The 12,755-nt window shown below is 38.0% G+C and overlaps 1 protein-coding gene across 4 annotated transcripts in view; it reads left to right on the top strand.

Moving 5' to 3' along the window:
* GABRA3 (gamma-aminobutyric acid type A receptor subunit alpha3) overlaps nt 1-12,755 on the top strand; it is a 175,403-nt gene that overhangs the window by 158,517 nt on the left and 4,131 nt on the right. For all 4 annotated transcript variants that reach the window (XM_037025058.2, XM_073228071.1, XM_017667378.3 and 1 more), the window contains one exon: nt 1,240-1,451. In XM_037025058.2, the coding sequence (XP_036880953.1) occupies nt 1,240-1,451 (212 nt within the window). The remainder of the gene's footprint in view (nt 1-1,239; nt 1,452-12,755) is intronic.

Here is a 12,755-nt window from a genome sequence, read left to right as displayed (position 1 = left end):
TTTGGGGGCAACCACCTTGTCAGAATTCTGGGGGGTAGAAACTATAGGGAATATTCATATATGTGAAGAATGAAGCCACAGAGGAAATTGCCCAAGGTACCAACCAAGTCAGTGGCAGCGCTCAGGACTTCTGACTTACAACATCAGTATTTGGGACTAGACTATGATGGCTAATAATTATAAGATTATATTGTTTAAAGTGTGATTATAATTATATGATAATTAACTATGTAATTATGACAGCACTATTGTTAATAATAGTAAAATAAAAGTAATGTTAATTACAGAAGCTACTGTTGAGTGAGATTACTCTGCTGATATTGTGCTATGGCCTTTATAAACATCATCTCATTGGATCGCCCAACAAACCTCTGAATCATGCGATCACACACACTTCACACATGAAACGGAGGCTTAGTGGGGTAAAGCATGTTGGTCAAGGTCATATTACTAGTAAGTGGGATTGCCAGAATTTCAGTCTATTTCACTCTGACTCCCAAGCTCATACTGTAACCATAACACTATGTAGCTCATGTGTATATCTGAAATATGAATGGATTAGGAAAAAAAATTAAAAATAGAATTTAAATGTGAATAAAGGAAAGTCTTAAATTTAGGTTAATAATGCCACTAAGAAAAAGAATTAGTTGATCTAAAAGCAAGAACTAGATATTGGAATAGCTTTGAGTCTGCTCAGTCCGTGTCCTGAGCCTTGGGCTCAGTTCTGGGCTCTTCGGAAGAGAACTGCAAGAGCGGGAACAAAAGAGATGAATGTCCTCCTGAGGAACCATGGCCACTTCTCCAGCTCTCTGAAGGCCTGTCCAGGAGAGGAGAGAGTAAGCTTTGCTTTCCTGTGCGGCTGGAGAAAGAACTCGGAGAGCAGTCAGTCAGTGGGCTAGGAGTTAGAGGAGATCAGATTTCAGCGAATGTAGATTTTTTCTAATTAAAATGGTCTCTTACAATGAAATAACTTACTATTCTTCAATGGAAATGTTTAAGCAGAGGCTAGAGGACAACTTTTAGAAGTACTCTCCTGGAGGTTCCCATTCCTGTGATCACTGGGATGGGGTGGTTACTAGGTAAAACCATTCTACTTTGACATTCGCTGTTTTTAACACTTTAAAGGGGCCATATTGAGTCGGGTATAGCTCCTCCTTTCAAGGTGGAAGTTGGTGATCTTATCAAATATGCTGTAAATGTCTTGCAGTGGCAGCTGGTTCTCATCTTCTCTCTCCCCAGGTGTCACCACTGTTCTTACCATGACCACCTTGAGTATCAGTGCCAGAAACTCCTTACCTAAAGTGGCATACGCGACGGCCATGGATTGGTTCATAGCCGTCTGTTATGCCTTTGTATTTTCTGCGCTGATTGAATTTGCCACTGTTAACTACTTCACCAAGCGGAGTTGGGCTTGGGAAGGCAAGAAAGTGCCAGAGGCCCTGGAAATGAAGGTGAGATACAGCAAGGGTGGGGGCTGGGAAGCACTCCCTGAGAGAACTGTGTTGGAGCCAGGAGTGGGCAGCCTGCAGCCTGTGGGAACTGGCCAGGGCTGCGTGCTATTCACTGGGGTCATCAATCCAGTTCTCAACTGGAGTGCTTCTTGGCAGTGTGGAATGTTTGCTAGGGGCAAAGAAATGGTATCATGGAGGGTTGGTGTGTTGTGGTGAGGGAACAAACCTAAGTGTGATACTGCTGGACATGAGGGAGACCCACTGTACTTACAAAGTCACCCAGAAGAGAGGATTCCATCTTCAACTCAGAGAACAAACTCTAGGGCCACCTCTGCCCCTCATTATCCAGTAAGTTCCCATTACAATCAGACTAAAGTGGTCATCATTCCTTCTGTGTCTTTGCTTATTTTTCACTATCTTGAATGTTCTTTTTTATTTTTTTTCCTGCCTGGTGAAATCTACTTATTCTTTGAGACCCAGAAAATGATCCAGATAGCTTTAGTTTCCTTCCAGGAGACAGGGGAGATGGTGCACCTGATATTAAAAGCATTTATTTGTATTAGAGACTTCTGTCTGCCTTTTCACTAGACTGAACTTCTGGAGGGCAGAAACTTGTCTGCCTCATCGTTCTAACTAGTCAGCATCCTTGCACAGCATCTGACTCATAGTGAAAGCAGGGGAAGTGTTAGTTGCATTGGTGGATGGATGGGAAGGAAGGAAAAGACAATAGACAACTGGAATTGGTAGGAATAAAACATGAATACAGTGCAATCAAGATTGTCCTTGGCTGCTTTAAAAGAGTTCAGATTTCTAGATCTAGATGAAGACTACCCAAAAGTGCTAAAAGGAACTGGTAGATGTGGTCCCAGAACCACTCCAGAACTCTGTGGAGAATCATGGAGAAGAGAAAAGATGATAGAGACTTTTCAAAGTGGAGGAAAAGATACATTCCATAGAATATAGATTGGTGAGCTGGTGAAATTTTAGAGTAGATTTTAACTATTTAGGTAGAAAATAACTCCTTGCTATGAGCTATGAAGAATAAGCCTAATTCTACTAACTCCCATCAACTATACCATAGGAACTTCTGGTTTTATTATTCTTAATCTAGTTGTCACCTTTGTACCCTTAAAATATATTTACCCATCTGATACTTGATTTATAAGCTATGAACAGGGTCTGTTGACCCTTCACCCACTATAAGATACAAGGAAATTATTGTATTTTTCCTCTCTCCTTCTTTCTCTACCAGTCCTGTCATCTCCCAACTTTTGTTTTTACATTATTTCTGCACTGTCAAGTTTTATAACATTTACATGCTTTTAATGTAACCATAATTCCCATAGTTGATTAGTCATAGTTCTACATTTAAATGGGCTCTCTTCTCAAAATAGTTATTTTATTCATTTTTCCATTCAGTGCTTAATTACTTCAAGGCTGTCCCCTAGAAGTTTCTTTAAGAAAGGCCCATGGGAACCCTATTTCCTACTATCTTGCATGTGTAAAATTATCTGTCAGTTGTATTTATACTTGAATTGTAATTGGTCTACTGTACAATTCATGGGTTCTAGTCTCTATCTCTGGCATCCACGTACATGTTGCTTGCTATATTCAATTCTAGCACTAAATGTTGTTATGAAGAATTTTAAAACCAACCTGAGCATCTCTTACATAATAGGGGACTTGATTTTATGGCCTAGCAGCCCATATGAATGAGTCTTTTATTTACAAATTCCAGTTACTTTACAAGGATATATCTTCATCTAGCTGTGTGTATTCTTCTTAGGACAGCGTGTTTCCTTTCAGCCTATGGATGCACAGTTGTCTTTGTTTCAGGAACATATCTTCATTCTTTTCTCTTCCTAGAAGCACAGATTATGCATATCATAGAGCTATTTTTTGTCTTCCATATACACCATTTTCCCTAAAAATTGTTAACTCTTCTTTTCCATTTCATTTTGCTCAATTTTTTCTCAAGCTTGCTTTCTATACCTCCAACCATGTTTCCCAGTGTCTATTATTTGCCTTCATTTCTGTGGTAGCATTATTTTTGCTTACACTAATGTTATGATTTCTGTTGACATATTTTTCATGTGTTCCATAGTTGTTTTGTGTCTTGTTCCATTATCCTTTATTGCTCATTTTTCCTCTTTTTGCAACATATTTTGCATCAGTACCATATTAGTTTGTTTTCAATTATTACTCGAAGTTGCATTAGAGGAGTTCTTTATTAGCTGTGGTATGTGTGAGAATACTATTTTGGGGAGGGACTGAGTGAGTAGGACAGTAGTGAGTAGTTGAGAATGAGTAGTTTAAACGTCATCTGTTGTCTGTATAAACTCTTATGAGTACTCCTTGTAGTTTTGATTCTGCTTCTAACAAGATGTTCCCCTTGCTCACGGGAAAACCCTCTATATATGCTGCATGTGTGTGTGTGTGTGTGTGCGTGCATGCGTGCATGTAGTATTATATCCTTTAATTTTTCTTGTCTCTCCCACCTCTGCTGCATGGTAGTCAAACAATGTTTCAGTATGATCTCACTGTCCACCTGAAAACTGATTTTGTTTCAAGACAAGGGTCATTTGGTTCTTCACTTAGGTCATGCCACCCACCTTTTAGGACTCTGTTCTTGGCCTGAAATCCAGAAGAGCAGGCATCCTCAGTGTCTTCCTCATCCTGGTCCATTTTTTTCTGCACTTAGGAGCCCTTACTCTTTGTCATTAGCATTAAAAATTCTTTCAATAAAATTCTTTCACGTATCATCAAATACTGGGCTTTGGTTTCTGTCTCTCATTTTTCTTACAGTTTTTAGTTGGTTCCAGAGAGGAGAAGGAAGCAAAAATGTCCTTATTCTGACATGTTAAACTGAAAGTTCCCTGAAATATATTATTACACAGATGTTTTAAGAGCAGTGAGCACTTATCAGTGATATCTAGCTTGAGTTCTCGAAGAAGAAATCATGTCAAACTAACCTTAAGAAATTTTATAAAAAGTGTACTAGACTGGTGGACCAGTAAATATCATAGACCTTATTAAGACATTTGACTAACTTTTTTATTGTGCTTACATGAAGAAGAAACAGCAGTTGAAAAAAATAGTACAATAAGGCTGATGTAATTGGTTGACCAACTAAAATCAAATCAAATTGACTGATGAATGGACATCAACCGTAAGGGGCATCCCTGTGATAATCCACAGGGCTTCATCTTTGACCCTTTTCTCTTAAATGTAGTATCATCACTGATTCACATGAAGACATATAATAAGGTAGGAGATTCAAATTTGTCAAGTGGCATTAATGAATGTTGATTGGAGAGGAGTACCTTCTGAATTATAAATCAAAAAGAATTCTGAAGTTTGACAGGCTGAAATCAAGAGTAACATTTACTAAATCACATTCTTACAAATAATTAGTTATGGGATAGAAAAGCTTAACAATACTTGCACCTTAGAAATACCGGGGGAAAGCAAATTTAATGTAACCTTTCCAGGTGGTTAACCCTCGAAAAGCAAAATTTTCTTTGAGTCGGAGTTAAGGACTACCTAGGACAAGTGAGATGTTAAGCCCTTGTGTCAAGTGCACTGTTCCAGTGGAGGAGGGATTAATGCCTCAAAGGGACGGTGATTGCTAATTTCAGGTATCTGAAAGGCTGCCATGAATGTCTTGTGAAAAATGTGGTAGACTTGTTTTTTTTGTGGCCAGGAAGAGGTGCAGGGATGATTTCAAGGCAGAGAACTAGAATAGATTATTAAGAGACTATAGATGATGGCGATCTTAGTCAATCCACTTAAACTAGCTAAAAGAAAGTGACTAGCAAAGATAGATTTGGAAAAAAACTATGGAACACACAAAAATGATCTCTAATGCAAGGGTCCTGTACTGTGTCTACACTGCTACAGTGTGAAGGAACTAACATGAGAACCACTGATCCACAGAAAAAAAGTAAAGTTTGTTGAAAATACAAATATTGGACTTTGATCTTAACTTATTTTAGTTTCTTTTTTCTTCCCTTGGAGAGATATGTCAAACCTTGTTTGCTTCATAACTTTAGAATATGTGGGTATGAACCTGTTTAAAAATAACATAAATTATTTAAAAAGCAATTTCTGATTTGTACTATAGTCAAGGATTAGATAAAATGTAAGTGGAAGGATTAGAAGGAAGGAAAAGAAGGAATAGGTGAGCTGTGGGCTTCCGAGGATCAACCACATGTGTTTATCATTGCTTTGAAGAGCCCACTAAAATGAGAGTAAAGAAATAAAATAGGTATGAAACCACAAGTACCAGGAGAACTAGAGAAGGGATTTCAGTCAAACAAGAGCTTGAATGCATTTTTTAAAGGAGAATGAACATGAAAAGAGAGAATAACTGATTTATGAAGCTGGAGTAAGACAGAAGCCCAGGGAAACTTGGTGTTTGAGGCGCATGGTAGAGCACAGAATTGAGCACAGGGATGCAGCTGGGGGACTGGTTAGAAGTCTGTGTCAGAGCAGTAAAGACGCCAGAGCCTGCCTGACATGTGAAATGCCTGCATCCAGATACATACTTTGCAGAAGAGCAGCAAAAGTTTCTCTCCTAAAGAAGCTGAATGTCTCCAGAGAAAAGACCTTTACACAGTGACGTTTGGGGTACCCCCATAAAATAACTTGCTTCTGACTGACTTTGAATCAGTCTGCCAATCAACAAGCCCAGATCAGATATACCGGGCATACTGACATCTTTTATGTTGCCAACCATACTGGGATACCAAGGATTAGTAAAATGAAGTTTGCAATGTGAAAGAGAAAAGCAAAGATTTAAAAAAAAAATACTCATCTTGGAGGGAACAAAGATAATTTAGGGAATTGAAGAAAATTATAGCTTTTATCTTATATTTGTAAATATATCATATCCTTAAAACAAGAATGGGATGCTAATAAAAAAAGGAAAACAGAGAATAAGGAAGAACTCTTGAAATTAAAAAGAACTGCCAAAATAAAAATTTCAGTAAGGAGGTGGGAAAACAAACCAAAGAAAATTTCCCTATAAGTAGGCCAAAAAGGAAAAAAAAAAGGTAGTGTAAAAGAAAAGGTAAGAAGAGACTTAGGAATGAATCCAGCAAGTCCATCAACTCAGAGGCTAGAGAGCTAATGAACGGAGAAAGTGAAGTAAGGAAATTAACAACTAACAAAAGACATTTTTACAAATGGAAAGACATAATGCCTCCAGACTGAAGGTGTCCTCGGAGTCCCACATAAAGGCACATCATCATGAAATTTTAGAAAACCAGGTATAAAGTGATAGTCTACAAAGATTCTAGAAAGAAAATAAACGTTATCTACGAGGAAGCGATTAGGATTTCCTTTTTTCCCTTGATGTTTTCCTTTGCACTCAAGTCGCCTTCTCGCTCACTAGCCTCTATATTTTATTCCTGTGCTTTCATGCCAACCATCTATTCTCCACCCAACAGTCGGAATGATCATTTAAAATAGTAAATTAGAAATAAATTTGCTCAAAATACTTTAATGATTTCCCACTACACTTAGATCAGGGTCCTGTCATCCTTACCATGGCTTTCAAAGCCTTACAGATCTGGTCCCCAGATCTCTGATGTCACCTCTTACTGTCCTTTTTCTTTTTCCATGCATTACTCTTAGGTCACAGTGGCCTCCTTAATGACCCATGTACGGGTCACTCTCATTACGATCCCAAGTGCTTTGTCACTGGTATTCTTTCTGTCTGGGAGTTTTGTTCAGAACTTTTCATGGCTTGCTTTCTCATTTTATTCAGATCTCTGCTTACCTGCTCTGACAGGCCTTCACCATCCTTCTTGGCCTGTGCTCTGCTTTATATGAGTCGCCGCTAAACTTCTCAGCTCCCTACCCTACATTGCTCTATATATTTAGTTGCTTGCATGTTTATTATATGCTCCCCTCCACTGAAATGTGAGATCCTTGAAGGTAGGGGCCATGTTTTACTGTCCACTGCTGTGCCACCAGCACCTAACTTAGAAACTGCCATATAGTAGACACAGTAAATACTTCACACGTGAAGGACGTATTTGTCTTCCTTGCTCTTCTGTCCACCCGTGGCCGCATGGGGTGTACCCCTGCCGTCATTCACCAGCACTCTGGGTCTCCTCGGTCACTTCAGGCCAACTGCTCTACTTCTCTCTGAAAATCTTCCATAGCCATTGATCGGTGACATTTGTGAGTCTGTTCACTTGAATTCTGCTAGTCCACCAATCTGTGCCTACAATCCTTCTCTGTGTCCCTAATCAGTTCTATGTTCTATTTCTATAAAATAAATTTTAAAGCCTGACTGTTCCCTCCACCTTCTCCATGGGGAATGTAAAAGCCTTGTATGAGATGTGCTTTGACTTACTGGGCACCTTTCTCCCCACCAAAGCATTAATAGTATTTGAGCCTCATTGTCAGTTTCCTTAGCTGTGATCTGGCCCCAGGCAGCTCCCCGGTTAGGCTCTGGATGCCTTCCGCCCTCCCAGGAAACTGATACACGTAAGCATTGTTCTTCCATCTGCATTCTTCTTTCCACTGGTGTGCTGACCCTCTCCTAATCTACCATGCGCCCTTCCTCCTTTGAATTTGCTTGATGCCTTATGTATGCCCCTCTGCGTGTTTCTTGTGCCTTCTCCCTTATATTTTAGTTCTTTCCTATTTTCATTAATCTTCCTCATTGGACAGCCTGATATTTGCCATCTTAACCATTTTAAGAGTACAGTTCAGTAGGGTTAAATTTATTCACAATGTTGTACAACCGACTTTCTAAACTCTTCTGATCTTGAAAGTTTCAACTGAAACTCTGTCACCATTGAACAACAAATCCCCATTTTCTCCACCCGCCCTGGTAACCACCATTCTACTTCCTGTCTCTATGAATCTGACTACTTAAGTACCTCATGTAAGTGGAATCATACAGTATTTGTCTTTTCGTAACTGGTTTATTTCACTTAGCATCATGTCCTCAAGGTTCAGCCTTATCATAGCATGCATCAGAATTTCTTTCCTTTTCAAGGCTGAGTAACATTCCGTCACATGGCTGGACCACATTCTGCTTATCCATTCTTCTCTTTATGGATCCTTCAGTTGCTTCTACCTTTTGGCTTTTGGAAATTATGCTCCTACAAACGTGGTCATACAAATAACTCTTCGAGAACTTGCTTTCAATTTTGGGGAGTATATACACAGAAGTGGAATTGTTGGATCATATTTTACTTCTGTTTGTAGTATTTTGAGGAACCAGCATACCATTTTCCATAGTGGCTGCACCTGTTTTCATTCCCAATAGTGCATGAGAATTCCAATTTCTCATCCTTGACAGCACTTGTTATTTTCTGGGGTTTTTTTCTTGTTGTTGTTGATAGTAGGTATACTAATGGGTGTAAGGTGGTATCTCATTGTGGTTTTGATTTGCATTTCCTTAATGACTAGTAATGTTAACCATCTGTTCATGTTCTTGTTGGCTATTTGTATGTCTCCTTTGGAGAAAATGTCTATTAATGTCCTCTGCCATTTTTAAAATTCAGTTTTTTGTTTGTTTTGTTTTGAAATTGAAGCATAATTGACAGATGATATCCTGTTAGTTTCTGGCATACATAATAGTGATCTGATACTTTCTGTACATTAAGGAATGATACCCATGATAAGTCAAGTTATCATCTGTCACCTTACAAAGTTATGACAATATTATTGACTATATTCCTTGTGCTGTACATTATACCCCCATGACTTATTTATTTTATAACTGGAAGTCTGTACCTCTTAATCCCCTTCACCTATTTCACCTTTATCCCAATCCCACTGGTTACCAACAGTTTGTTTCCTGTATCTATGAGTCTATTTACATTTTGTTTTGTTTGTTTGGTGTTTTAGTTCCTCATATAAATGAAAATAATGGCATTTGTTTTTCTCTGACTTATTTCACTAAGTATTATACCCTCTAAGTCCATCCATGTCACAAATGGCAAGATTTCATTCTTTGTTATGGCTGAGTAATACTCGATTTTATCTATCTATATCATATCTTCTTGATGCATTTATTTATCAATGGACACTTAGGTTGTTTCCATATCTTGGCTATTGTAAATAACGCTGCAGTGAACATAAGCATGTAGATGTCTCTTTACATTGGTGTTTTCAGTTTTTTTGAATAAATACCCCAAAGTAGAATTGCTGGATTGAATGGTAGGTCTTTTTGTAATTTTTTGAGGAACCTCCATACAGGTTTCCATAGTGGCTGTACCAATTTACATTCCAGCCAGTAGTGCATGAGGATTCCCTTTTCTCTACATCCTCACTAATATTTGTTACTGCCTTTTTGATACTAGCCTTTCTGTGAGGTGATAGCTCACTTTGGCTTTGATTTGCATTTCCTGTTGATTAATGACATCAAGCATCTTTTCATGTGTCTGTTGGCCATCTGGATACCATCTTTGAAAAAATGTCTATTCAAGTCCTCTGCCCATTTTTAGTCGTTTTTTTAATATATTAACTTGTGAACATTCTTCATATATTTTGAGTATTAATCCCTTTTCAGATGTGTGATTTACAAATGTCTTTTCCTATTCAGTAGGTTGCCTTTTTGTTTTATTGATGGTTTCCTTCACTGCACAGAAGCTTTTCAGTTTGATGTAGTCCCATTTGTTTATCTTAGCTTTTGTTGCCCTTACCTGAGGAGATAGGTCCAAAAAAAGTATTGCTAAGACTGATGTCAAAGAGCTTACTGCCTAGGTTTTCTTCTAGGAGTTTTATGTTTCAGATCTTACATTCAAGTCTTTAATCCATGTCTGATTTATTTTTGCATGTAACTGTCCAGTTTTCCCAGCACTATTTATCAAAGAAACTCCCATTTCCCCATTATATAATATTACCTCCTTTGTTATAGATTAATTGACCATATATGTGGGTTTATTTCTGGGCCCTCTGTTCTATTCCATTGATCTCTGTGTCTGTTTTCATGCCAATGCCATATTGTTTTGATTACTATAGCTTCATATTGCAGTTTTTGTCAAAGTTTTTTCAGTCTTGTGCAATTCCATACATTTTAGGATTCTTTGTTCCAGTTCTGTGAAAAATGCCATTCGTATTTTAATGGGGATTGCATTGAATCTATAGATTGCTTTGGGTAGTATGGACATTTTAACAATATTAGTTTTTCCAATCCATGAGCATAGTGTATCTTGCCAATTATTTGTGTCATCCTCACTTTCTTTCATCAGTGTCTTATAGTTTTCAGAATATAGGTCTTTCACCATGTTGTCAAGTTTATTCCTAGGTATTTTATTCTTCTTGATGCAATTGTAAATGGAATAGTTTTAATTTCTCTTTCTGCTGGTTCATTGTCAGTACACAGGAATGCAGTTTCTGTATATTGATTTTGTATCCTGCAACTTTGCTGAATCTAGTTTTTAGTTCTAATAGTTTTTTGGTGGAGTCTTTAGAATTTTCTACATATAGTATCATGTGATCTGCAAATAGTGAGTTTTACTTCTTGCTTTCCAATTTGGATGACTTTTATTTATTTCTGTTGCCTAATTGGTCTGTGCAGGACTTCCAATACTGTTAAATAAAAGTGGTAAGAGTGTGCATCCTTGTCTTGTTCCTTGCCTTAGAGGAAAAGCTTTGAGCTTTTCACCACTGAATATGGTGTTAGCTGTGGGTTTCTCATACATGGTCTTTATTATGTTGAAGTATGTTTCCTCTATACCAACTTTGTTGAGAGTTTTTATCATGGATGGATGTTGAATTTTGTCAAATGCTTTTTCTGCATCTCTTGAGATAATCCTATGGTTTTTATCCTTCATCTTGTTAATGTATATTACATTGATTGATTTGTGGTATATCACATTGATTGATTGATTGATTGATTTGGTGATATTGAACCATCCCTGAAATAAATCCCATTTGATTAAAGTGAATGATCCTTTTAATGTGTCATTGAATTTGGTCTGCTAATACTTATTTGAGGATTTTTGCATCAGTGTTCATCAGAGATACTGGTCTGTAATGTTCTTGCGTTGTGTTTGCCTGGTTTTGGTATCAGGGTCATATTGGCCTCATAAAATGAATTTGGAAGTGTTTCTTCCTCCTCAATTGTTTTTGGAATAATTTGAGAAGGACACAGCTTAACTTTTCTTTAAAGGTTTGGTAGAATTCACCAGGAAGGCATCTGGTCCTGTTTTATGGGGGTTTTTAAATCACTGATTGGGTTATTTGTTTTTTTTCTTATTGCTCTGATTCATCTTTGAATCTCACAAACATATGCTCCACTACTTTGCCCCATTTCTGTAGACAGGGGTTCATGAAAATTGGATGGCTGTTAGGGGGTGGACACAGAGGCATATCTGCATATACTGTCAAGGTCCTGGCTGCATCTCAGGTATATTCAGCACTCTAACTAACCCTCTAATTAGCACTTGTGGAAACAATAGGCAGGCGTGCCAGCTGAGGAAAACTCTTGAGTTGGACAGATTGGTCTATAAAAGTTTTTGTTGCGTCCTCCCAAAACCCACATGAGGTGGCTTTCTAGGAGAAAAGCTTTCCTTGTCCAGGGGTCACACTCTTAGGGGTCATTTGAAGGAGTCAGTTTCAGTTTTGTGGTGTGGGAATTACTCCAGGCTGAACTAGAGAAGTATAGTCTGTATAGGAGAGGTCAAGACTAAGGAAGAACAAACTGGAAATCATATTGGGAATCTTCAGTGGTTGGGGGTGGTGGTCATTTTTTAAATCAGGAAACACCTATTAATCACATGCCTAAGCCAGGCACTTGGCTAGGGAGTTAAGAATTGCTACTTGGTCAAAGATAAGTCAGTCTAGTTTGTATCTGTCAAATTGTAGACCATGGAGAAGCATTGGAAAACTCGATGCAGAAATGGGAGAATACTAGCTATTAATCTCTGCCTCATGCTCCTGCCTTCTCGACACTACAAGTTTTTGCTTTGACTTCCTTCTTTGACAATTTAGGTAAAAAATATAGTGGTTGATTTAATGTTGGTCATGTTGGAAAGAGTGGAGGAAAATAAAAGGTAGTTTTCCGTTATTACTTAAAAAATCTGCAATCATTACCTTAAAAGTCTGCTATTTGGACTGATTATTTGGGAGACTTGGTCATACCCAGTTCATAAGATGACTAAATGAAATGGTGTATGTGAAAGCTAGCAAAGTCAGGGTAGTAGGTTTTTTTCCCCTTTTTCTCTTTTTGTCTGTCTATGAGGAGAGATTACTAAGCAAATTAATAAGTAAGCAGGCAAACAAGTAAAGTGCTCTTTTATTTAATAGCAGAGGCATTTAGCAGCAGGCCTCTAT

The sequence above is a fragment of the Manis javanica genome, chromosome X, assembly GCF_040802235.1.
Source record: "Manis javanica isolate MJ-LG chromosome X, MJ_LKY, whole genome shotgun sequence".
NCBI classification, from domain to species: Eukaryota; Metazoa; Chordata; class Mammalia; order Pholidota; family Manidae; genus Manis; species Manis javanica.
This window is presented reverse-complemented; position numbering and strand designations above follow the sequence as displayed.